Consider the following 25,592-nt stretch of genomic DNA (forward strand, 5'->3'; position numbering starts at 1 on the left):
TGGTGGGTGTACGGAACAAGCTGCCAGTGGAGGTAGTTGAGGCTGGGACTATCCCAACATTTAAGAAACAGTTTGACAGGTACATGGATAGGACAGGTTTGGAGGGATATGGACCAGGTGGGACTTGTGTAGCTGGGACAGGTTGGTCAGTGTGGGCAAACTGGGCTGAAGGGCCTGTTTCCACACTGTATCACTCTATGACTCCATCTAATTTATTTATAGCATTCCTCTCCTGCAATGCAGTAATTATTAAGCAGATGTGGGATTATATGCTTTTACAATGCTTGTTGTTTTGGAATTATGAATTATTGATAAAGGACAGATCTATTCAATTGCTCCTTTCCTACTCTCACGGAAAAGAAGCAGAATGTTGGTTTATGTTTGCGTTTTCACCAATAACATTAATCACCTGCTGAGGACTTATTTTCAAGACTTAGTCCTTACCACATCTCCCTTTAAATAATTAATTTTAATATATTTTATGATCAGTGAAAATTGTTGACTAAATATTGTGCATATCACATGAAGTCCCTACCTGTCCTCATCCTTTAAGCAAACCTCATTGTGGATTTCTTCCCATATGAATCCTTCAAGCTTCAGTAACCTTTGCATGAGTCATTCGGTTAACAGAGATCAATTTATCAATTTGATAGTGATCCTCACCATTAACCTCATCATCGTTTCCTTTATTCCCTGACGGGACACACCATATTGTTAAATGCACTTAATTCCCAGTTCCCTAAGAGACTCCCTATACACTCATGACAGTGCAACCAATTCTGGCTCTAACCCCATCTACAAGTTTGCAGATAACACCATCGTGGTGGGCCGGATCACCAACAGTAATGAGACGGAGTACAGGAAGGAGATTGAGTACTCAGTAACATTGTGTCTGGACAACAATCTCACCCTCCAGATCAGCAAGATGAAGGAACTAGTGATGAACTTCAGGAGGTGTGATGGAGCACAAGCCCCAATTACCATCAATAGTTCCAAACTGGGAATGGTTGAGAGCTTCAAATTCTTTGGCTTCAATATGACCAAAGTTCTGCCGTGGTCCAATCACATGCCAAGGCAGCTCACCAAAGCCACTACTGCCTCAGGAGACTGAGGATATTCGGCATGTCTTCGATAACTCTTACAAATTCTGCCTCGCCAACAGCCTGTCTGTCCTTTCTTCCTTTTGTTATTTTCAGTATGTGTTAAAAAGTATGTTTTAGTGTTCATTGTGGTCACGTGTGGCTGCGCCTAACGGCTGCGGCTCTCTGGCAGTCTGTTTGTCTTTTTTTCCTTTTTTTTTGTTTGTGTCGGTGTTGGGATGGTTTTTGTTTCTGTTTTTGGCTCTGTATGTGTGGGGGGGGGGTGGGGGGGGATGGGGGGGGCGGGTGGGGTGGGGGAAACCTTTCTTTTATTAGGTCTCTTCACCGGGGCACAGCTCGGCCGCGGGGCCTTCCATCACCCGCGGGGCCTTCCATCGCCCGGCGCGGCTCGGCCGCTGGACTTAACATCGCCGGCGCGGCTCGGCCACGGGACGTTTCAGTGCCCAGTGCGGCTCGGCCGCGGGGCCTTCCATCCCCTTGCGGGGGCTGTGCGTGTCGGTCGCCTCGGTAGGGGTCGAGCTGCCTGTCCGTGGGCGCGGGAGGAAGAGAGTGGAAGAGAGTGGAAGTTTTGTTGCCTTCCATCACAGTGAGGGGGTGTTTGGAGTCACTGTGATGGATGTTTGTGTTGGGGTCGTGTGTCCTGTGTTCTTTTCTTTTTTTGCTGTGTCTTGTGACTGCTGAAATTTCGTTCGGTATTTATACCGAATGACAATAAAGTTCTGTTATACTGTTATACTGTTATACTGTTATACTGTCATTGGTTTGTTTTATGTGGGGGGGGGGAAACTTTTTTTCAATCTCTTACCTCAACGGAGATGCAATTTTTTTCCATATCGTATCTCCATCCCCACTGTGGTCTAACATCGTGGAGTTGGCGGCCTTGCCTGGAGACCGACAGGTGCTCCAAGCCGCGGAAGTCTGAGGGACTTTAACATCACGGAGTTTGTGATCCCTTTGCCGGGGATTGAAGCTCCAAACGCGAGGCCTGTGGACTTTAACGTTCAGGAAGCCCGTGGTCTCTGGTAAGAAGAGGCTGACTCGGGAGCTCCATGCAGCGGAGAGAGTTTCAACCGCCCCGATGCGGGAGTTTCGATCACCCCGCTGAGGGCTTCGATCGTTGGCTGCGGGGACGGCGGATGGTTTGACTGCCCCGACGACAGGAGAACGAGAGGAAGAAGTTTGAACTTTATTGCCTTCCATCACAGTGAGGAATGTTGGATCCACTGTGATGGATGTTTATGTTAACTTTTATGTGGTTGCGTGTCTTGGTGCTTCAGGATCAAACAAGAGTCTCTGTCGCTGCAAACGCGTGCCACACTAACCTATTCAAGGTTATCCCAATTATTAACGATTTATGTATTATACTCTGTTGAAAGTGATCTGGGTCTGGGTTGCTGAGTGTTTGCATTTCTTATTATTGTTTTCCAGCTTCTGTAATATTTTGATTTTTTTATTCACATATTTATATTTACTTATCCTTCTTTCATTTAACACTAACAGTACGCTTCGCCAGAATAACAGTTCAGCCGATATGTTTGCTTCACAATCCTCCAGCTAAAATTGACCATCTTTTCCTTAAATCCTTGAAAGATAGAGTGATCACTCGCTCATCCGAGTTCTGTGTTATCCCACTTTCTCACCTACTCACCCACACACACTTGGGGCAATTTACAGCAGCCAATTACCCAACAAACCCCACATATCTATGGAACGTGGGAGGAAACCTGAACACCCACATTGTCACAGGAAGAACGTACAAACTGCACAGATGTAGCACCCGAGGTCAGGATCAAATCCAGATCTCTGACACTGTGTGGCAGCAGCTCTACCAGCTGCACCATCCTGCTGAAGCCAGTCCCATATTCATCAATTGGGATTTAACAAGTTTAGTTCAGAGTGTCAGTAAGGTTGCTATTTATGACAATGTATTCATTATTGTCTCCCAGCTTCCATCAAAACTGTTATTCTGTTATTGTTAACATTTCAAAAGAATGATACACTGAATAGTTTTGGACTGGAACAGGCAGAAATATGGCAAACACCAATTTATTTTTGCTCTTTCCACGGTATAGTTCCCTCTAATTCTAGCACATTGCAATCCTGGCGTGGGCCAGAATCAGATGAATACTTATTAGGCCCTGGACTTGGTTAAGTTGTATTTTGGCATCAAAAAGCAATTTAAAAAAATGTGTTCAGGAAATGTAGATGTTGGTGTTCATAATCAGCATTTTTTATCCATCACTAATTGGCCCTGAATTGGGCAGACAGGTCATGGTTAATTACATGGGTCTCGCGAGAGTCAAATTTGTCAGTCCAGGTGAGCGAGTACATTTCCTTCCTTGAAAGGCCATCATAAACCAGATGAGTTTGCACAACATGTTTCTTGGTCATTTTTACTGAAACAATCTATGTCAAATTCTCGATTCATTTAATTCTTGTATTTAAATTTCCCAGCCATCCCGGAGGATTTAAATGCCATTGTCTCTGGATTAATGTTCCACAGTTCCAGCTGCTGATCTTACAGTTATGCACAAGGCAACTGTGCCCATGACATGCCATTTATGACACATTCTGCTCTCACTGGTCAGAGCTTTGCAGCTACCATTCAGCTACTGCAAGGACTATTTCTCAAGTGGGCTGAGGAATGGTTCATAGGGTTTGATGCAGATAAGTGTGATGTGTTGTATTTTGCAAAGTCAAACCAGGACAGGAACTTCACAGTGAATGCTGGAGCCTGGGGAGTATTGTGGAGCAGAGGGATCAGGAGCGCACATACTGAGTTCACTAAAAGTGGCGTCACAGATAGATAGGCTGGTCAAGAAGACTTAGAAACACAGAACATAGAAAAACATAGAAAAATAGGTGCAGGAGTAGGCCAGTCGGCCCATCGAGTCAGCACCGCCATTTAATATAATCATGAGTGATCATCTAAAATCAGTACCCCGTTCCTGCTTTTTCCTCGTGTCCCTTGATTCCTTTAAGCCTAAGAGCTAAATCTAACTCTCTTGAAAACATCCAGTGAATTGGCCTCCACTGCCTTCTATGGCAGAGAATTCCACAGATTCGCAATTCGCTGGGTGAAGAAGTTTTTCCTCATCTCAGTCCTAAATGGCCTACCCCTTATTCTTAAACTGTGACCCCTGGTTCTGGACTCCCCCAACATCGGGAACATATTTCCTGCATCTAGCCTGTCCAATCCTTTAAGAATTTTATATGTTCCTATAAGATCCCCTCTCATCCTCATCAGTGAATACAAGCCCAGTTGACCCATTCTTTAATCATATGTCAGTCCCACCAACCCAGGAATTAATCTGGTGAACCTACCCTTTACTCCCTCAATAGCAATAATGTCCTTCCTCAAATTAGGAGACCAAAATTGCACACAATACTCCAGGTGCACTCACCAGGGCCCTGTCCAACTGCAGTAGGATCTCCTTGCTCCTAAACTCAAATCCGCTCGCAATGAAGGCCAACATGCCATTTGGTGTCTTCACTGCCTGCTGGATCTGCATGCTTACTTTCAATGGCTGATGTACAAAGACACCCAGGTCTCGTTGCACCTCCCCTTTTCCTAATCTGACACCATTCAGATAATAATCTGCCTCCCTGTTATCCACATTATACTGCATCAACCATGCTTCTGCCCACTCACCCAACCTATCCAAGTCACCCTGCAGCCTCATAGCATCCTCATCCGGAAACTTGGAGATGTCACATTTAATTCCCTCGTCAAAATCGTTAATGTATATTGTAAATAAGTGGGGTCCCAGCACCGAGCCTTGCGGCATCCCACTAGTCACTGCCTGCCATTCTGAAAAGGACCCATTAATTCCTACTCTTTGCTTCCTGTCTGCCAACCAGTTCTCTATTCATGTCAATACCCTACCCCCAATACCATGTGTTCTAATTTTGCACACAAATCTCTTGTGTGGGTCCTTGTCAAAGGCTTTTTGAAAGTCCAGATACACCACATCCACTGGCTCTCCCTTATCCATTCCACTTGTTACATCCTCAAAAAATTACAGAAGATTAGTCAGGCATGATTTCCCCTTCATAAATCCATGCTGACTTTGACCGATCCTGTCACTGCTTTCCAAAATAATTGCCTTCATCAGTCAGGGTATTGACCATAGAAGTAGGGACCTTATATTACAGTTGCACAGGACATTAGTGAGACCTCATTTGGAGTATTGTATTCAGTTTTGGTCACATTGTTACATAAAAGATGTTGTTAAGCTGGAAAGTGTGCAGAGAATATTTACAAGGATGTTACCAGGACATGAGGGCCGGTGCTTTAGGTAGAGATTGGGCAGGATAGGACTTTATTCCTCGGTGTTTAGGAGGCTGAGGGGTGAACTTATTGAACTGTAAGTTCAAAGTGAACAGAGTCTTTTACAGAGTTTGGGAATCAAGAACCAGTGGACATAGATTAAAGGTGAGTCGGGAAAGAAGTAGTAGGAAACATTTGGGCAATTCCTTTCCCACAGAGGATGGTGGGCATATGGAATGAGCTGCCAGAGGAGGTAGTTGAGCAGTTACTATAACAACATTTAAAAGCATTAGAACAGACATATAGGTAATCAATTATGGAAATTGGAGCCTCTTGCTATTATAATTACTTTCAGCAGATATTACATCCAACTATCGTAGCTTACAATACCCTTTCTCTGAAATTTAACTTGACAAACATGCATTGGTTCATGTCTTTGCACAGCTCCTAACCTGTGTAGAAATATCAACCCAAGTGAAATGAAAGCACACGACCACCTACCAACACACCTTGGAAGAGGCGAACTCCACACACGCCGTCTCCCTCCAAGGCAGGTAATCCGGAATACGCCTTCCAGTCTATATCCCGGGAAACACGAGAAGGTAAGAGTATCTCCGACACCAAATCGAATGCCACTTCTGCTGCTGAATGGTGGGATACCAGGGTCATCACACGGCTCCAAATCGTGTTCTAGATAAAATATAAAATTGAATCTGTTTTTAAAGGTTGTTGGCCGAAAAACATATGAAAGAGAGTGAGAAAAGTTTACAATGCAAAGTAGTACAGTGGCAAAGCCAGCAAAGCAGCTGACTCCTAGCACCAGATTTCCAAGTTTAATCCTAACTTTGGGTGCTGTATGTATAGTTTACAGTGTCTCCCAGTGACCATATGAATTTCCAATGGGACCTCCAGTTTCCTCGCACATCCCAAAGACATGAGGGAATAGGTTAATTGTCTGCTGTAAAGTCTGGGGAAGAGTTGATCAGAATGTGGAGAGTAAAATATGGGACTCAAGCTGGATCAGTGTAAATGGCTAATTAATGGTGACCGTGGACTCAGTGGGACAGAGGCCTATTTTCGTGTTGTATCTCTTTCTGATTTTATTGCAAATGGTAAAGATTTATAAACAAGAGCTGGGTACAATGATCGACATTCACATGTGGATAGGAGTTTTTCAAATTTTCTAAGTAAGTTATTGCAGGAAAAAAAAGACCAATATTTTTATTAAGGAAAACGGCAAATTCTCACATTACTTTTTCATTTTGCAATTATACACAGGAAGATTGTATTTGTATTAAGAATTTGTATACAGGATCTGGCAACCAATATGCCTCAATATATATACATACATATATATATATTGAGGCGTACATACTATATATATATATATACATATATTTGTATGTATATATATCTCTGAAATTTTGAAATTTGTTTGTGGACATGTGGACCTGCAGCCAAAACGGTAAACCATAGCGCCACAATTTTAGCACCACCTTAATCACCACCGTCCTGGCGACTTTTTATAACAAGTTTTATTTAAATTGGTCTTATATTTTTTAAGTTAGAGAGATTTTAAAATTTAAAAAATTCATTTAAAAACAGTTTTTTCAAAGTGCTCTGCATATGACATCACCATAGGGCATGCACGACCTGTCTCCTCACTCGACCAAACAAGATGGACTCTGTTAGCGGGGCCATCTGCCCGCAATCAGAGGCTTCCCTCTCCTCTCGCTTCTCTCCTCTCTCCCCTCTCGCTTCTCTCCTCTCTCCCTTCTCTCCTCTCTCCCCACTCCACCCTCCCACACCCACCGCCGCCCGTCTCGAGTAGTCCCAGCTCGGCCAGGCCACGGCCGCCGCCAGTCTCGAGTAGTCCCAGCTTGGCCAGGCTGCAGCCGACGTCCTGCCGGCCTCGAGCAGCCCTCCTCCTCCCTGCACGCTCAGTAAGTGGCTTTCGCCGCCAAGGGGTCCATGGAGGGGAGTGGGCGTGGGGGCCGAGTGGGTGGAGGGAAAGGTGGGGGTAGGATGGGGGGTGAGAGTGCGGGGGGTGGGGGAGGAGAGATTGGAGGAGGAGGGGGTGGGGGGAGGAGAGAGGGGGGGTGGGGGGAAGGGGGGGTGGTGGGCAAAGGGGGGGTGAGGAGAGTGATAGTGGGGGTGGGGGAGGATAGTGGGGCTGGGGAGGAGGGCAGGGTGGGGTGGGGAGGAGGGAATAGTGCGGGTGGGGAGAGAAGGGGTGGGGAGGAGGGATGATTGGGGTGGGGGGGAGAGTGGGATGCTGGCAGGAAGAGTGGGGGGGGGAATAGGGGTGGGGATGGGGGAATGGGGGTGTAGGCAGGGCTGGGGGGAGTGGAGGTGGGGGCAGGGGAGGGGCAAGTGGGGGTGCGTAGGGGGGATGGAGTGGGTCAGTGGGGGGAGGAGGGAGGGATAAAGGGGATTGAGTGGGGGGGTTGAGGGTGCTACACCAATACAGGAGAGGCTTTGGGTCCATGGCTCACTCAGTGACACCCTCTCCCCTTTACGAGGAATGGGCCCAACGGGTCTACTTGGTCTAATATATATATATATATATATATATATATTATATACATTATATACTTCATAGTGTGAAATGAGTCAGTAGTTGAACTTTTTGGGAAAGTGTCCACAAAACATTATCACATGTCTTGGTTAAGATTATCAACCCCACTCTTGAGAATGATTTCTACAAACGTTCAGAGATATGTAACTGGGAGTCGGGCCAGATTCTCGGGCTGGTGGATGCTTTTCTGAACTTGGGTTGTCAAACATTTTTTGAAGAGGAGAGCTTTGAACAGTGTGTGGGCCCAGACTTGACAGCAGTGATTAAAATGTTCCTGAAGGATTCTGGAAAGTGCACAAATGTCCAAATTCTGTTGACTTGGAATTAAAATAGTGGGTAGAAATTTGTTCATAAATGTGGAGGAGATGTTTGAAAATCAGCGCCTATCCCATGCTCGACATAGAGGTCACAATTAGCATTATGATCAATCAAGGAGGACTTTACACTTTAGACTTTACTTCAGACTTTAGAGATGCAGCTTGGGAGCAGGCCCTTCAGCCCACCAAACCTACACTGACCAGTGATCACCAATGCACTAGCACTATTCTACACACTAGGTACAATTTACAATTTTACCGAAGATAATTAGTATGTGCTTGGGGTGTGGGAGGAATCCAGAGCACCAAGAGAAAACCAACATGGGCACGCGGTGAACGTACAAACTCTGTACAGACAGCACCCATAGTCAGGATCAAACCCGGGTCTCTGGCACAGTAAGGCAGCAAGTCTACTGCTGCGCCACTGTTGCGTCCCATAGTAACCCATCAACTCACATGCTTTACCAGGAGTTACAAGGCAAGATTTTAGGTTGCATTTCATCCTTCCATTTTCTATCAGTTTGGGATTGAGGGCCATGTACGTTGATAATGTCATCACATGTGCAAATGCCGGCAGCAAAATCTCAGCCACACTGAAGTGAATCATGCAATGAAATGTTTTATACAATTTTCTGAGGGGCAGATTTCACACTGGAAATAGTTGCTATCATGTTAAGGAATGCCTAAGATTACTTCTGCATGCAAGTTGCACATACAAAACAAACACCAACCGGTGTTCTTGGCATGAGAATTTGAGGTCCAATCCACGTTAGGATTCAATAGATATATGTGTGCACAAGCCAAATGTCTGACAACCTCACCAAACATCCACAAATGAACAAAGTGAACATCAACAAAGAGAAATGCATCATCATACCTGCAAAGGTGATGTTGAACCCTTCGTATGACATGGAGAAGTCTGAAATAAACCGGATCTGTGCTGTGTAGTTCCCGAAAAGTCCGGCGCTGACCGATCCTGGTAGGTTAGATCCCGAGAGTCTCTTCAAAGGATGGGCAAAGCTTCCATTCTCAGTGATCAGCAGGTAGTCGTGTGCACTCTCCAAGTGAAAGGTGTGGAACGTGAACTGGATGCCTGGAATTATAATTCACATATAAAAAAGGAGATGTTAGGTGTACTAATCTATATGAAATAATGAACAAAATATGCAGTAGCAAACACTGACAGAATGGCCCAGTTGGTCGCACAACTGGTAGAGCTGCTGCTTCACAGCGCCAGAGGCCAGGGTTCGATCCTGACCTCAGGTGTTTTCTGTGTAGAGTTTGTGCGTTCTCCCTGTGACCACGTGAGTTTGTGCTCGGGTGCTGTGGGCGCTTCCTCTTAAATTCCAAAGATATGCAGGTTGTAGGGTAATTGGTTTCTGTAAATATCCCTGAGTGTATAGGATGCCAAAGTGGGATAACATGGAACTTGTGTGCGGGTGATTGATGGTCGGCATGGATTCAGTGGGCCGAAGGGCTTGTTTCCATGCTGTATCTCCAAACTAAACTAGTCCAATATCAAGATTGAATCTAACTTCCCACAAGATGTATGTGAACCTACAAAAATATGATGGCAGCATGGTGGCACAGCAATCGAGTTGCTGCATTACAGCACCATGGGTCCAGGTTCGATCCTGACTACGGGTGTTGTCTGTACGGAGTTTGAGCTTTCTCCCCGTGACCTGCATGGGTTTTGTCCAGGATCTCCAGTTTCCTCCAAAGACGTACAGATTTGTCGGTTAATTGGCTTGGTATAATTGTAAATTGTACCGAGTGTGTGTAGGATAGTGTAAGTGTGTAGGGATCGCTGGTCGGCTCAGAATCAGTGGGCCAAAGGGCCTGTTTCCTCGCTGTATCTCTAAACTAAATGAATCTAAAATTATAATTAGAATGGAAATTAGAATTATATGAAATCAGAAGCCATGTGACAAACCTGAAGTTAGTTAAGAATTTGATTGCCCTGCATTTTTATTGCATTGGCTGTACTAAAAGAGGAATTGAATTTTGACGATTACAAGTAGGATTGATAATACATTGGTTTACTGAAATTCACGATGGGAATTGTTGCAGAATATCAAAGTCAAACTAATTTACAAGCTGCATCTTCAGATACAGGGGATCATAGACACTGAAATTCACGAGAAAATCACATCAATTACTTTCTTACATCCAGTGGGTGTATTTATTATATTTTGAGTGCTGCAATTTCTTTGACCTTTTGTTAGTAGTGTAGCAGAATTGAAGCACACTTCACCAATGTACAATTTTTTTTACGGTTAACAATTAATTCAAAGTTTGTCAAATTATAATTGTCAATTGATAAGAGATAATGCCAATGATAGATGAGAATCCAGAATAATGAGTATTGTTACTTAACTTTCAAAGATACATGAGAAGTTAATGATGTGCTTGAGAAATATTAAACACATGCAGTGGGCACCATACATAGTTATAATGATGCTTGTAATGCAGTTTACTGATGGTTGAACACTATTATTATACACAATGCAGGACTATCCACCATAATTAATACCAATGCAAGACATTCCAACAATTGAAAGAATTTTAACCAAGCATTTTCCTTAGGCTGTTTATCATTGGTGTCAGACAGCCTCCTCATGAAAATAGTCATTCAAAATTAACAGCAAAGCTCAGGAACAAGGCCAAAGTAATGGTCAATATGACAACTGAATAGCAGTGATGATTCTGCCCATACCATGCCTCAGAAAAGAGCCATCTCTTTCCTGGCCCCTTCTTCAGCTGCCAAAACACAAGGCGCTGGACCAACTCAGTGTGACAGCCAGCTTCTTTTAAGGGAATGGCTAAGCAATGTTTTGGGATGGGACCCTTCTTCAGACTAATTGTAGTAGGGGGAGATAAAGATGGAAAGGAGGTGTGGGGGCAGGACAAAACCTGGCAAGTAACAGGTGGATACAGATGATGATTGGGGAGGGGGGGGATGAGATTGGTAGATGGCTGGTTAAAGGGTAGAGATGAAAAAGAGACAAATGGGTGTCAGATCAGAGGAGGAGTGAAATGTAAAGCCACAGGTAGAGATATAGGTGTAAAAGGATGGGGGATGGGGTGGCCAGGATAGTGAGAGAAACAGGTGTGCACTGGGGTGGGAGGGCACTAGAAAAAGAAAGTAGGAAGGGGGTTGTTACTTAAAATTGGAGAATTCAATGTTCATACCATTGGCTTGTAAGCTATCTAAGTGGAATATGAGGTAATGTTCCATCAGTTTTTGTGTGGGCTCACATTGACATTGACATTAAAATCACAACATAAAATCTATATTACTCAAATGATAAATGGTTTAGGGAATGAACAAATTAATCAACGCATAATGTTTTTTTAATCAAACATGGCTCAGTAAATGGTAATGGATATGGTTGTAGACTGAACCTGCTTGTTATATAACACAGAATAACATCCAATTAGGATCAAGAAACAAACTGCTGGAGGAACTCAATAGGTCAAGCAATTTGGTTTAGTTTGGAGAAACAATGTGGAAACAGGTCCTTCGGCCCAACGAGCCCGCACTGACCAGCGATCCCTGCACATTAACACAATCTTACACACACTAGGATCAATTTTAGATTTATACCAAGCCAATTAACCTGCAACCCTGGACATCTTTGGAGTGTGGGAGGAAACCAAAGATCTCTGAGAAAACCCGTGCAGTCGCAGGGAGAACATACAAACTCCACACAGACAGCAGGATCGAACCCAGGTCTCTGGCACTGTAAGTGCTGTAAGGCAGCAACTCTGCCGCTGCACCACCATGCTGCCCCAAGTTGAGAGGAAATGAATTGACAACATTTCCGGTTGAGACCCTGCCTCAATCCAAATATCAACATTTACCTACTGCCCCACAGATGCTGCTCGACCCACTGAGTTCTTCCAGCAGTTTGTTTTTTTGCTCCAGATTCTAGTATCTGCAGACTCTCGAGTCTCGATCTAATGCAGAGACCATGGCTTGTTATTTGAACTACATCAAGAAGGTGTTAAAAAAAAAACTTTCCTGAATGACTACGATATTGATGAAGCCACAGAAGTATTTCATGCATGCCAATATTTTTAAATATATTTATTTCTGTTGCTACGAAGGACATCCATTTTATTGACGAATTTAATGAGCTCATGACAACGGATGAGTGATGAAGTCTTCATATGCAGCCAACACATCAATAAACTGCAATTGCTTTCCAGTTAATAGGCTCAGCTTTATGCTATTTGCGTTACAATTTCAATGCATTTTCAGAGAATAGTGCAACATCAACTTACTGGACCTTGTTTAAATGTAATTTGTCTTCCCGTGTCCTGCAACATGATTGGCACCTTTTATCTAGCACAGCATGAAAGGTAGAATAGCTATATCTATATGTAGGTAAATAACTGCAGATGCTGGTACAAATCAAAGGCATTTATTCACAAAACAATGCAACCCTGTACGTGAACAATGCAGACCCCTCCAGAACAAGGGGTCACAGTTTAAGGATAAGGGGGAAGTCTTTTAGGACCAAGATGAGAAAAAAAATATTTACACAGAGAGTGGTGAATCTGTGGAATTCTCTGCCACAGAAGGTAGTTGAAGCCAGTTCATTGGCTATATTTAAGAGGGAGTTAGATGTGGCCCTTGTGGCTAAAGGGATCAGGGGGTATGGAGAGAAGGCAGGTACGGGATACTGAGTTGGATGATCAGCCATGATCATATTGAATGGCGGTGCAGGCTCGAAGGGCCGAATGGCCTACTCCTATTTTCTATGTTTCTATGTTTCTAAAATGCTGGAGTAACTCAGCAGGTCAGGCAACTTCTCAGGAGAGAAGGAATGGGTGACGTTTCGGGTCGAGACCCCTCTTCAGAATATATATAGACATTCAGATATAGCTATATCTATATGCAGGACCACATTCTCACAGTTAAAGCCCCGACAGCATACAAGCAGGGTCTTCCTCCCACCACATCTATGCATTTAGTTCATAGCGAACCATGCCTTTACAATTCCAGAACTTGTCCATATGCTTCTAAAATGGTGTGAAAGAATCTGCCTCCACCACCTCCTCAGGCAGCGCATTCCCGATTCCAACCACTCCCTGTGGAAAAAATGCCTCTCAGAACCCCTCTAAGGCTCCTAACTCTCACCTTATACTTCTGCCCTCCTGTTTGAAACATCCCCACCTCTGAGAAAAATAATCTACTATTTACCCTTTCTTTCCCTCTCATAATTTTGTATACCTCTACCTGGTCATCCTTAGCCTCCACTTCTCCAAGCCAAGTCTTTCCAATCTCTCTTTATATCTGAAACGCTCCCAACTAGGCAACATCCGCGTGAGCCTCCTCTGTACCATCTTCAGTGCAATCATATCATTCTACCTCGACCCTCTCCCAAAAATACCCATGTAAAACTCAAATGCCAGGATAGAGTTCAAGTTATTGTTAAATATTAATCTAGTTGTTAAAATGGGACCTAAACTGCAGAGCAAAGGAAAAGAAAGCACGTTTCTTCGAGATACATCTTTCATGCAAGTTTTATTTTATTGAGCAACTTTAGTCTTTGGAGAAACAGCCTGGAAACAGGTCCTTCGGCCCACCGAGTCTGCACTGACCAGTGATCACCCCATAGACTAACACTATCCTACACACGAGGGACAAATTTTACAGCTTACCAAAGCCAACTAACCTCCAAACCCAAATGTATTTGGAGTGTGGGAAGAAAGCGGACCACCTGGAGAAAACCCACGCAGTCACAGGAAGAACAAACTGCGTACAGACACCACCCGTAGTCAGGTTCAAACCGGGTCTCTGGCACTGTAAGGCAGCAACTCTACCGCTACAACTCTAACTCTACCGGCTCCTTTGTGTTTTGGATTTATTTAAAGAAAATAAGATGTTCTGTGTCTTTTAATCCTTTGAAGGATTTTCAAAATTAAAAATATATATATTAATGCTTTGCTTACAGTTTAGAATTAACGTGTATAAAATCATAAGAGGAATAGATCAGGTAGATGCACAGAATCTCCTGCCCGCAATAAATGGATCAAGGACCAGGGGACATCGGTTTCAGGTGAAGGGGAAAAGATTTAATAGGAATCTGAGGGGTAACATTTTCACACAAAGGGTGGTGGGTGTATGGAACAAGCTGCCAGAGGAGGTGGTTGATGCAGGGACTATCCCAACATTTAAGAAACAGTTAGACAGGTGCATGGAGAGAACAGGTTTGGAGTGATATGGGCCAAACACAGGCAGGCGGGACTAGTGTAGCTGGGACATTCGGGCAATTTGGGCCAAAGAGCCTGTTTCCACGTTGTATCACTCAATGACTTTACGACTCGATAACACAATTTTCACCACAGTGGGCTAACATAGCTCCATGTATTGGGACAGTACTTATACATGGAAATACGACAGGAGGCTGTTGAAGCAAATTGCTTATGTCTGTAAAATATTTTAAACTATAATACAACTCAAACAAAACGTATGAATGATACAATGAATTGTTCATGGTGTCAGTAACGGATACCATTGAAACAGATAACCTCCTCATTACCTGGATTGTGTAGATTGTCAATCGGAAAGCAAGTCATGTTTCCATCATGCATGACTGAGCAATAACAGTTATCTTGCCATTTTTCTTAGCTGATACATCAGAATAATAAGCATAATCCCTGGCTGATCATTGGAAAGGTCCTGAGTAATTAAATACTGAGCGCTTCGTGTTTCCAGTGCTTCATATTATGTCTAACTGCAGGCACATGCCAAGTAAAAGTAAAATGAAAATGAATTTCATCTATTGTAATCAAGGGTGACACAAATCATGCACTTTTTAACATCCAGGATTTTTTAAAATCCCATTCTTTCTGAGATACAGCACGAAAACAGGCCCTTCGGCCCACCAAGTGCATGCCGACCAGCGATCACCCTGAACACGGATTCTATCCTACATACTAAGGGCAATTTACAGAGCCCAATTAACCTACAAACCACATGTCATCATAGATATGGGAAGAAGATGATGGCAAACACATGGGTGAGAAGATAATACATACAAAGGAGACTCACAAAAAAAATGCAAAGCAAACTATTCCTTTGAGAAAAAGCTGGATCTGAAAACATACTTGGCTAATAAAGTATGATTATGATTATGATGATCAATATCAGACTGTGAATGAGATTGGATATGATGAGGACACACTCTCGGCTAATCAAAGAGCTGACAAGACCCTAATGGCTCCTTCAATGAGGTGACTGTTGTCTTCAGGGAAAAGATGGCTGCAGGTTTGTATAGAAGAGACTCTAGTTGGATAAAATGCTGAACCTTCTCCTGTCCCTCGAGGGTCACAAAGAAACAAGCCACAGTTTCCACAAAAATATCAATGGTTACCTAAATTAAGAATAGTCCAACAAACCAGGGAGATTATAAGGACCAAATGGCTCATTTGTATTCTCGTTTTATCATGCTTTTATGTTCCCATAGCCAAATTGATATCTCATTTGGAATGGTGCTTATGATGGACACTGCATAAAAAAACCGTTAATGTTGTAATTTTGTTCACAGAATGCTAATTGTGCTGCTTTTTGGAAAATGTTATTTAGAATATTAATCTGCAATGGTGTACCAACTACATCATTAGAATGAATTAGCTTTATTTTGAAAACATTGCTAAGAATATGTAAATATTTGCATTTATAAATCTTGAATCAATAATCAGCCTCTTTCTGGAAAGTAACTATGGACACTGATGTATTGTTTATGTGGACAGCATGGAACAGGCTCTTTGACCTAACAATTCTGTATCAAGCATCAGGAATTTATTTCACCATACTCACATGAAAATGTTGGCTATTCATGCTATTTGGGCAAGGGAATCCATTTCCTTCTCTTTACAGAGGAGGTAGTTGAACCAAGTACTGTAACAAAGTTTAAAAGACATTTGGACAGGTACATGGATAGGAAAGGTTTAGATGGATATGGGCAAACACCGGCAGGTGGGACTAGTGTAGATGGGGCGTCTTGGACAACATGGGCAAGGTGGGCCAAAGGGCCTGTTTCCTTGCTAATATACGTTATGACTGTAACTAACCTACCGACAAACACACCTTTAGGACGTGGAAGGAAACCCATGCAGTCACAGGAAGAGCAGGCAAACTCCACACAGGGAGCACTGGAGTTCATGACTGAACACTATTCATTGAAGCTGTGAAGAAGCAGCTCATTTTACTGCTCCAATATGCCACTCAATTGTGGCAAACCGAAGAAAATTCACAAAGGTTGTTTCTATTCCTCTTGGTCAATTGGTCTCTCTGTTGTCTTTTATTCTCCGTGTGCGTGTGTCATTTTAAGATACAAGAGTCTTGTACGTATAAAGAAAATGGTGTGTATTCATGCTATTTGGACAACGGGACTCATTTCCTTGGCTTTCTAACTTCCTCCAAAGATTAATATGAGACAAGTGAGCAAAACACTCCATCCATCTTGCTGCTATTACTTCACAACAAGAGGTAGCATTATAGGACACTGAGCTCTGCCAGGAGCTGTGCCAGCTACACCAAGTTTAAGTGAATAGACAATAGACAATAGGTGCAGGAGTAGGCCATTCGGCCCTTCGAGCCAGCACCGCCATTCAATGTGATCATGGCTGATCATTCTCAATCAGTACCTCGTTCCTGCCTTCACCCCATACCCCCTGACCCCTGAAGTGGCAGTTCACCTATGTATAACAATACATTTTCTGCAAGTCTTATGTGTGGAAACTGGAGCACCACTAGGAAACCCAGCTGGTCACAATGAAAAGGTGCAAACTCTATCTGAGGATAGAATATGAATCAGATCAAGTTTGTACGAAGGGATGTTTAAAAGTGACCACGAATGCATTCTATCCTTGGGCAATATAAATGATTCTATTGCTATTTCATGCAGCTTTCTCATAAAATGAAATGAACCAAGTTTGGTTTGAGTCAATTCGCTTACTCTGGTTTGTAAATTAAGCGGATTATTATTTATTTAGCAAATTTTTAAGAGCCTTTTACTTCAAGAGAAATGCTGGTCAATTCAGATTTAATCAAATGTGGTGATTGGTTTGAAGTGTTGAAAGCTTCTTCACCTGTTCCTTTGATAAGACGTTTACTTTATTTTGGAGATACAGCGTGAAAATAGGCTCTTCGACCTACCGAGTCTGCGCGGACGAGCCAATCCAACACACTTGGGTCAATATTTTTTTTTTACCAAAGCCGTTTAACCTGCAAACCTGTACGTCTTTGGAGTGTGGGAGGTAACTGAAGCACCTGGGGAAAACACACACGGTCAAGGGGAGAAGGTACAAACTCTGTACAGACAGCACCCTTCATCAGGATCAAACCGTTGTAATAGTCAATAGTCAATTTATTTGTCACATACACATAAATGAAATGAAAAATTACCCGCAGTTCAACAATAAGACCAATAAAAATAAGCAATAAAAATATGCTCCTCACTGTGATGGGCAGCAACTCTACGGCTGCACCACCGTGATACCTCCATGGTTTGGTTCAACTTTGTTTTCTAAATTCAAGGAAGATTATCATTTATTTTAGCAAATTTTTAAGAGCCTCTTACTTTAAGATAGATACTGGATGCTGATCAACTTTGGTACAATTAAATGTGTGGAGAGTTTCTAAGGTCGAGAGCATCTCTACTTGGTCATTTGATGCTACATATGTTTGGTTCTGTTACCATAGTACTGACCTCCACTCTGCGGCATTGTGCAACTAATGAACTTGCCCAATATTACTTTGGCCTGCGTTGACACAATTCCCTCTTTGTGAGAACTGGTCTAGTTTCTGATGTAGTACCATTACTGGTTCAATGCTTTTAACAGCTCTTCATCAGGCTGTAGTGTTCAATTTAAGGTGCTGTTGAGTCTTTCTGGAACATTTACAGACTTGTTTCACAAATTCTTGTAAAGCACAAGGGGGCTTATAATACATTAATTTAACCACAAAATAAATTCATAATTATGTTCTTTGTTTACCCTGAGGCATTATGAGAAGTTATTTCATTGTAATAGCTGTTACTGAGTATTGGAGATGCTCATAAGAGACAGGCAGCACTCTCTGTATAATGAACTTTAAAGCATGCACTGGGGAAACTCAACGATAGCTGGGAACAGATGGGAACTTTAATAGAACTATTTTATCTCTGATAATGTTAGATGCAGACCCAGCGAGCTCAACTTCAATAAAGCCAGGATGGTCCGCTGACTCCAGCAGTCAAGCATTACATTCTCATTCAAAGGGCTTAGGTTCACATCTCAGATAAGAACACGTTATTCAGCCAAGCTCGTCCAGTTGGCATGGGATTGTAATTCTAATTTGCTGTGATAGTGCATGATGACTTATGCAGCAGATGCACGGGTCTTCCAAAGTTGACAACTATTCAATTTGGACCAAAACGCGCAAGGTTCACTTGTCACTGTCTTTTCCAACCTGCTCAAATTTCAGTCTCATTGACAATTTGTTCTCCTGTGCATTATTAGAAAGCAGTGTTTGGGAGTGCAGACCATGGTAGAGAGAATTGCGAACCAGAGAAGTTAAATAGAATCATAGAAACATAGAAAAATAGGTGCAGGAGTCGGCCATTTAGCCCTTCGAGCCAGCACCACCATTCAATATGATCATGGCTGATCATCTAAAATCAGTACCCCGTTCCTGCTTTTCCCCCCATATCCCTTGGATCCCTTAGCCCTAAGAGCTAAATCTAATTCTCTCTTGAAAACCTCCAGTGAATTGGCCTCCACTGCCTTCCGTGGCAGATAATTCCACAGATTCACAACTCTCTGGGTGAAGACGATTTTCCTCATCTCAGTCCTGAATGTCCTACACCTTATTCTTAAACTGTGACCCCTGGTTCTGGAGTCCCCAAACATCGGGAACATTTTAACTGCATGTAGCCTGTCAAATCCTTTAAGTATTATAAACAGTATGTTTCAATAAGATCCCCTCTCATACTTCTAAATTCCAGTGAATATAAGCCCAGTCGACGCATTTTTTCATTATATGTCAGTCCCGCCATCCTGGGAATTAACCTGGTGAACCTACACTGCACTCCAATAGCAATAATGTCCTTCCTCAAATTAGGAGACCAAAATTGCCCAAAATACTCCAGCTGCGGTCTCACCAGCAGCCTTTACAACTGCATTAGGACCTCCTTGCTCCTAAACTCAAATCCTCTCGCAATGAAGGCAAACATGCATCTGCCATGTATCTGCCCACTCACCCAATCTATGCAAGTCACCCTGCAGCCTCATAGCATCCTCAACGCAGCTCACACTGCCACCCAGATTTGTGTCATCCACAAACTTGGAAATGTCACATTTAATTCCCTCATATAAATCGTTAATATATATTGTAAATAACTAGGGTCCCAGCACCGAGCCTTGCGGCATCCCACTAGTCACTGCCTGCCATTCTGATAAGGACCTGTTAATTCCTACTCTTTGCTTCCTTTCTGCCAACTAGTTCTCTATCCATGTCAATACCCTACCCCCAAAACCATGTGCTCTAATTTTGCACACTAATCTCTTGTGTGGGACCTTGTCAAAGGCTTTTTGAAAGTCCAGATACACCACATCCACTGACTCTCCCTTATCCACTCTACTTGTTACATCCTCAAAAAATTCCAGAAGATTAGTCAAGCATGATTTCCCCTTCATAAATCCATGCTGACTTTGACCGATCCTGTCACTGCTTTCCAAATGCCCTGCTTTCACATCTTTAACAATCGACTCAAGCATCTTCCCCACTACCGATGTAAGGCTAACTGGTCTACAATTCCCCGTTTTCTCTCTCCCTCCTTTCTTAAAAAGTGGGGTTACATTGGCAACCTTCCAGTCCACAGGAACTGATCCAGAGTCAAGAGAACATGGGAAAATGATCACCAATGCATCCACGATTTCTAGGGCCACCTCCTTGAGTACTCTGGGATGCAGACAAATCAGGCCCTGGGGATTTATCTGCGTTCAGCCCCAACAGTTTACCTCACACCATTTTGTGACTAATATGGATGCCCTTCAATTCCTCCCTCCCACTTGATCCTCGGTCCCCTAGTATTTCTGGGAGATTGTTTGTGTCTTCCTTAGTGAAGAAAGAACCAAAGTACTCATTTAACTATTCTGCCATTTCTTTGTTTCCTGTTATAAATTCACCTGTCTCTGATTGTAAGGGATCTACATTTGTCTTCACTAATCTTTTCCTTTTAAAATATCTAAAGAAGCTTTTAGAGTCAGTTTTATATTCACTGTAAGCTTTCTTTCATGATCTTTTTCCCCCTCTTAATTAACCCCTCTGTCATCCTCTGTTGAGTTCTAAATTTCTCTCAGTTCTCCGTTTTGATGCTTCCTCTGGCCAATTTACATGCCTTTTCCTTGGATTTAACACTATCTTTGATTTCCTTTGTTATCCACGGTTGAGCCGCCTTCCACATTTTACTTTTTCGCCAGACGGGGATGAACTGTTTTTGGAGTTCATCCATGCGGTCTTAAATTCTTTGCCATTACATCTCCACCGTCAACCTTTTAAGTAAAATTTGCCAGTCTATCCTAGCCAATTCCCATCTTATACTTTCAAAGTCTCCTTTTTTTAAGTTCAGGATCCTAGTCTCTGAATTAACCGTGTCACTCTCCATCCTAATGCAGAATTCCACCATATTATGGTCACTGTTGCCCACTGGGCTTTGCACAACAAGATCGCTGAACTAATCCTTCCTCATTACACAAAACCCAGTCAAGGATGGCCTGTTCTCCAATCGGTTCTTCTACATATTGGTTTAAAAAACTACCCTGTATACATTCCAGGAAATCCTCCTCCTCAGCGCTGCTACCAATTTGGTTGGCCCAATCTATATGTAGATTAAAATTGCCCATGATAACTGCTGTACCTTTGCTACACACATCCCTAATTTTGTGCTTGATGCTGTCCCCAACCTCCCTACTGCTGTTTGGTGGTTTGTATACAACTCCAACAAGCGTTTTCTGCCCTTGGCTATTTCGCAGTTCAACCCATACCGATTCTACAGTATCCATGCTAATGTGTCTCCTTGCTATTGAATTAATCTCGTCCTAAACCAGCAATGCCACCCCACCTCCTCTTCCTTTCTGTCTGTCCTTCCTGAATATCGAATACCCCTGCATGTTTAGCTCCCAGCCATGTTTACCCTGGAGCCATGTCTCCGTAATTCCAACTATATCATCTTCCTCAACTACTAACTGCACCACCAATTCATCCACCTTATTACGAATGCTCCTCGCATTAAGGCACAAAGCTTTCAGGTTTGTTTTCTTGTCCTGTATGTCCCATATGCATTGAATTATAAAGAACAGCAAAATGAACTCTCCACAGTTTCTTGCTCAATTTTTATCCACACATTTAAGAAAGATTAGCTGGTTATGAATTAATTACAATTTGAAGGACTGTACTGTATTGAAATTCTCTGCCTTGTTTCCAACATTCCACAATGGATTTAAAGAAACTCCATTGGCTGCAATGGGCTTTCAGATAGAAAGGCATTAACCTGATTTATTCTTCTACTTGTTAATTGACTTCGCCATGAAAAATCCTTCTCCCCAGGCTGAAGGTCATAATCTTTTGTTTGAAATGGAGAGGAGGAGGTTCAAAGCAAAACAAAAACAAATTCTCCACTGCAAACAAATTCTCCACCGCAAACAAATATAATGACCAGCACCACAAGATCTGGTCTTGCAATCAGATTCTTGATCAGGTTCTATGGCCATATTTACTTGCAAGTTTGTTTTTCACAGCAATCATGGGAAATGTTAACAAAATCAAGTCAGAGTCAGACAGCATGGAAACAGGCCCTTTGGCCCAGCTTGCCCACATTGAACAAGATGCCCCATCCACAATAGACCCACCTGCCTGCATTTGGCCCATAACCCTCCAAACCTTTCCTCCCCATGTCCCTGCCTCAGCCGAGAAGGTTGTTGGCTGCAACCTTCCCCCCAATGACGAACTGTACACTGCAAGGGCCAGGAAGCGAGTGGGTAGGATCATCTCTGACCCCTCTCACCCTGGCCACAAACTCTTTGAAGCACTTCCCTCTGGAAGGCAACTCCGGACTGTCACAGCCAGACATAAAAACAGCTTTTTTTTCCCACGAGCAGTAGCTCTACTCAACAACCAAAAATCTGTAGTCTCCTTTTGCTCTAGTATTTTATTTCATTCTTCACACGTGTAAATTATAATGTTTTATTCTTAATTGTTTACTGTATGTCATGCTGTTACTTGCAGCAAAGCACCAAGGCAAATTCCTTGTATGTATACATACTTGGCTAATAAAAACTATTCAATTCAATCAACTACCTGCTCTGGCAGCTTGTTCCATATACCCACCTTGGTGTGAAAAAGTTGCCCCTCGGATTCCAATTAAATCTTTCCCCTCTCGCCTTAAACCTATGTCCTATAGTTCTTGATTCCCCTGCCCTGGGTAAAAGATTCTGTGCATTTATACTATCTATTCCTCTCATGATCTTATACACCTGGATAGAATTAACCCTCATCCCCCTGCATTCCAATTATTAAAGTCCCAACATACTCAACCTCTACTGAGAGCTCAGGCCCTCGAGTCCTGGCAACATCCGCGTAAATCTTCTCTGCACCCTTTCCAATTTAACATCATTCCTACAATAGCGTGACCAAAACGTAACACAATACTCCAAATATAGCCTCACCAATATCTTGTTCCCAAATATGGCCTCACCAATAACCAAAGTTCAGCTCCACCAGAGGAAATAAAGTTCTGTTTATCATGAGGATTGCAAAAAAATGGTCAAAGGGACTGCATTGGCTATTGAGTTTGGGCCTTTGAGTTTGGGCCATGATAAAGTTGTCATCGCAGTCAATCTGCGCACATAACAAATGCACTTCTGGTATTGTTTGGAGGCTTGGAACTTCTAGTGACTTGAGACTTTTCCTACCACACCAGTAATGTAGTAAACATGCAATAATTTCATATGTAATATATTCTAAATTGAAATTCAATGGCATAAAATTTTTATACATAATATATTCTAAAATTGAAATTCTAAATTGAAACTAACTAACTATAACTAACTATAACTATATATGTACATAAGGCTGTTCTTCAACTTGGTGTTCAACACCATCATTCTCTTCAAAACTATTGTCAAACATTAGAGAACTGTATCTCTGTTCATTCCAATGTAATTGAAACCTCGATTTCCTCATCAGCACACTGCAATCAGTACAAATTGGCACCAACACTTCCTCCTCAATAGCCATCAACACAGGAGCACCTGAAGGCTGCGTACTCAGTCCCCTACTCTACTCTGCCCATATGCACACGACTGTATCGCCAGAAACTGCTCCAATGTCATCTTTAAATTCAGCAATAATACCGCCTTCATTGGTAACAATGAATCAGAGTACTGGAGAAGGAATGATAATCCAATTGAAAGTTGCCAGAATGACTATCTTGCTCTCAATGTTAGCAAGACCAAGGATGAGATTGGTGACTGCAGAAAGGGAAGACCAGGGAACTATGAACCTGTCTTCATCAATCGGACTGTGGTTGAGTGAGTCAACAGCTTCACTTTCCTGCTTTTACTTGGAATGGTTTTTTTTTTCTTCTTGAACACACCAAAACTCTGATAACTGACCACTCTGAAATCCCTGGACTTGGAATCATCAGGTGAAGTTTCACTTCACTGCCTTCCAATTCTTTGGGGCCCTGGTTCCCACAGTGCCTTACGACTTGCCCGACCACCACTTCCGGCGCGCTCTTTCATTGAACGAGGCCTCAATTCCCGCACTCCTTACGCACTGGGATCAGATTTTCTCCATTCTCCTTAAAATAACCAGGGTTTAAATTCCTGGATTCCCTTTAAACATAAAGGATTTGCTGGGAAATTTATTGTAATACTGCACATCACCAAAAATAAATTGTTTATAATGCGCTAGATATTAACAGGAATCATATCCAATAGTCTGGAAAATCTGCATGTCTGGATCCATCAAAATCCCAGGAATGCCAGATTAAGGGCATTTTGGTAGACTTTGAATTACAATAGACTACTTGTTAAATGGCATCCAACCTCCAATTAGTTAGACAAAATAGTGTTGTCAATATGCATTTGAAAAAAATAGAGCAACAGAGACATCTCAATGAAGCAATCTTACCATTCAAATTACAGTAACAACAACAGTCAATTCTAACATCCTGCGGGATCTTGCTTTGTGAAATGTGGATCAATAGACAATAAACAATAGACAATAGGTGCAGGAGGAGGCCATTCAGCCCTTCGAGCCAGCACCGCCATTCAATGTGATCATGGCTGATCATTCTCAATCAGTACCCCGTTCCTGCCTTCTCCCCATACCCCCTGACTCCGCTATCCTTAAGAGCTCTATCTAGTTCTCTCTTGAATGCAATTCCAACTTCCTAACATTTCCCAGAGGATGCTGAAGAACATAAATGTTACCTTTGCCATGGGATGTCTCCACTGTCCAAGTGCAATTCAGAGAATTCCTATAAAAGTCGGGAAAGCCAGGAGACAGGATAGTTCCACTTGATCCACGGATATAGCCTCCACACAAAGCTAAAACATTAAGAGAAACAGGTTCAGAGTTCTCCCTATTTACCGACGCAACCCTTCTTAGATGCTTTAAACTGTGAAAATGATCTCAGACGTGGTATACTTTACAGCATTTATACAATAATCTCACTGGAACAATTTGTCAGTTTAAGATTTAATCAGAATTTCCATTACATGCAAACTAATGCTTCCTGTGGGAAAGGTTTTCTGACAGAGGCTTATTGGTGGATTAGATTTAAGTTATTGCTACATTGGATATAAACAGGTAGAGTGAATAAAATCATCAAGTCAATTAACCCAAATTATTTGTTCAATACCAAACATTTTTTTAAATACTTAATATTTTGGGCATTTTAAACTCACTGGTATCCACACTTTATTACTAATCTTTATATATATTATTTAAGGATGCTTTTCAGAATTTGGCAGTGATAAGATTCAACTGATTCACTTAATGAGAAATTTATGAAGAGCTGCTCAGTTTGACTGGAACCAATCTCAACGTAAAAATCTTATCAGAGTGCAGAAAAAAAAAAGAAATATCCTCCCTCCTTGCTAGAGGAGCTATTTTATTAACCCCAGAAAGGAATGCAATGTCTCTGAGAATGCCAAAGCAATAACACCGCAGATACATGCCCCAGAGACGCAGAAAATGTATTTCAAAGTTCTCTCCTCATCATAGGAAAAGTCCACACATCAATTCAAAGAACTAGGGATTATCC

At 42.5% G+C, this 25,592-nt stretch overlaps 1 protein-coding gene across 2 annotated transcripts in view; it reads right to left on the bottom strand.

Moving 5' to 3' along the window:
* Positions 1-25,592, bottom strand: part of csmd2 (CUB and Sushi multiple domains 2) — a 1,532,573-nt gene that overhangs the window by 345,997 nt on the left and 1,160,984 nt on the right. For both annotated transcript variants that reach the window (XM_078423311.1, XM_078423310.1), the window contains 3 exons: positions 24,757-24,873; positions 9,143-9,358; positions 5,872-6,060 (listed from right to left, as the gene is read on the bottom strand). In XM_078423311.1, coding sequence (XP_078279437.1) covers positions 5,872-6,060; positions 9,143-9,358; positions 24,757-24,873 — 522 coding nt within the window. The remainder of the gene's footprint in view (positions 1-5,871; positions 6,061-9,142; positions 9,359-24,756; positions 24,874-25,592) is intronic.

Source organism: Rhinoraja longicauda, chromosome 27, assembly GCF_053455715.1.
Source record: "Rhinoraja longicauda isolate Sanriku21f chromosome 27, sRhiLon1.1, whole genome shotgun sequence".
Taxonomy (NCBI): Eukaryota; Metazoa; Chordata; class Chondrichthyes; order Rajiformes; family Arhynchobatidae; genus Rhinoraja; species Rhinoraja longicauda.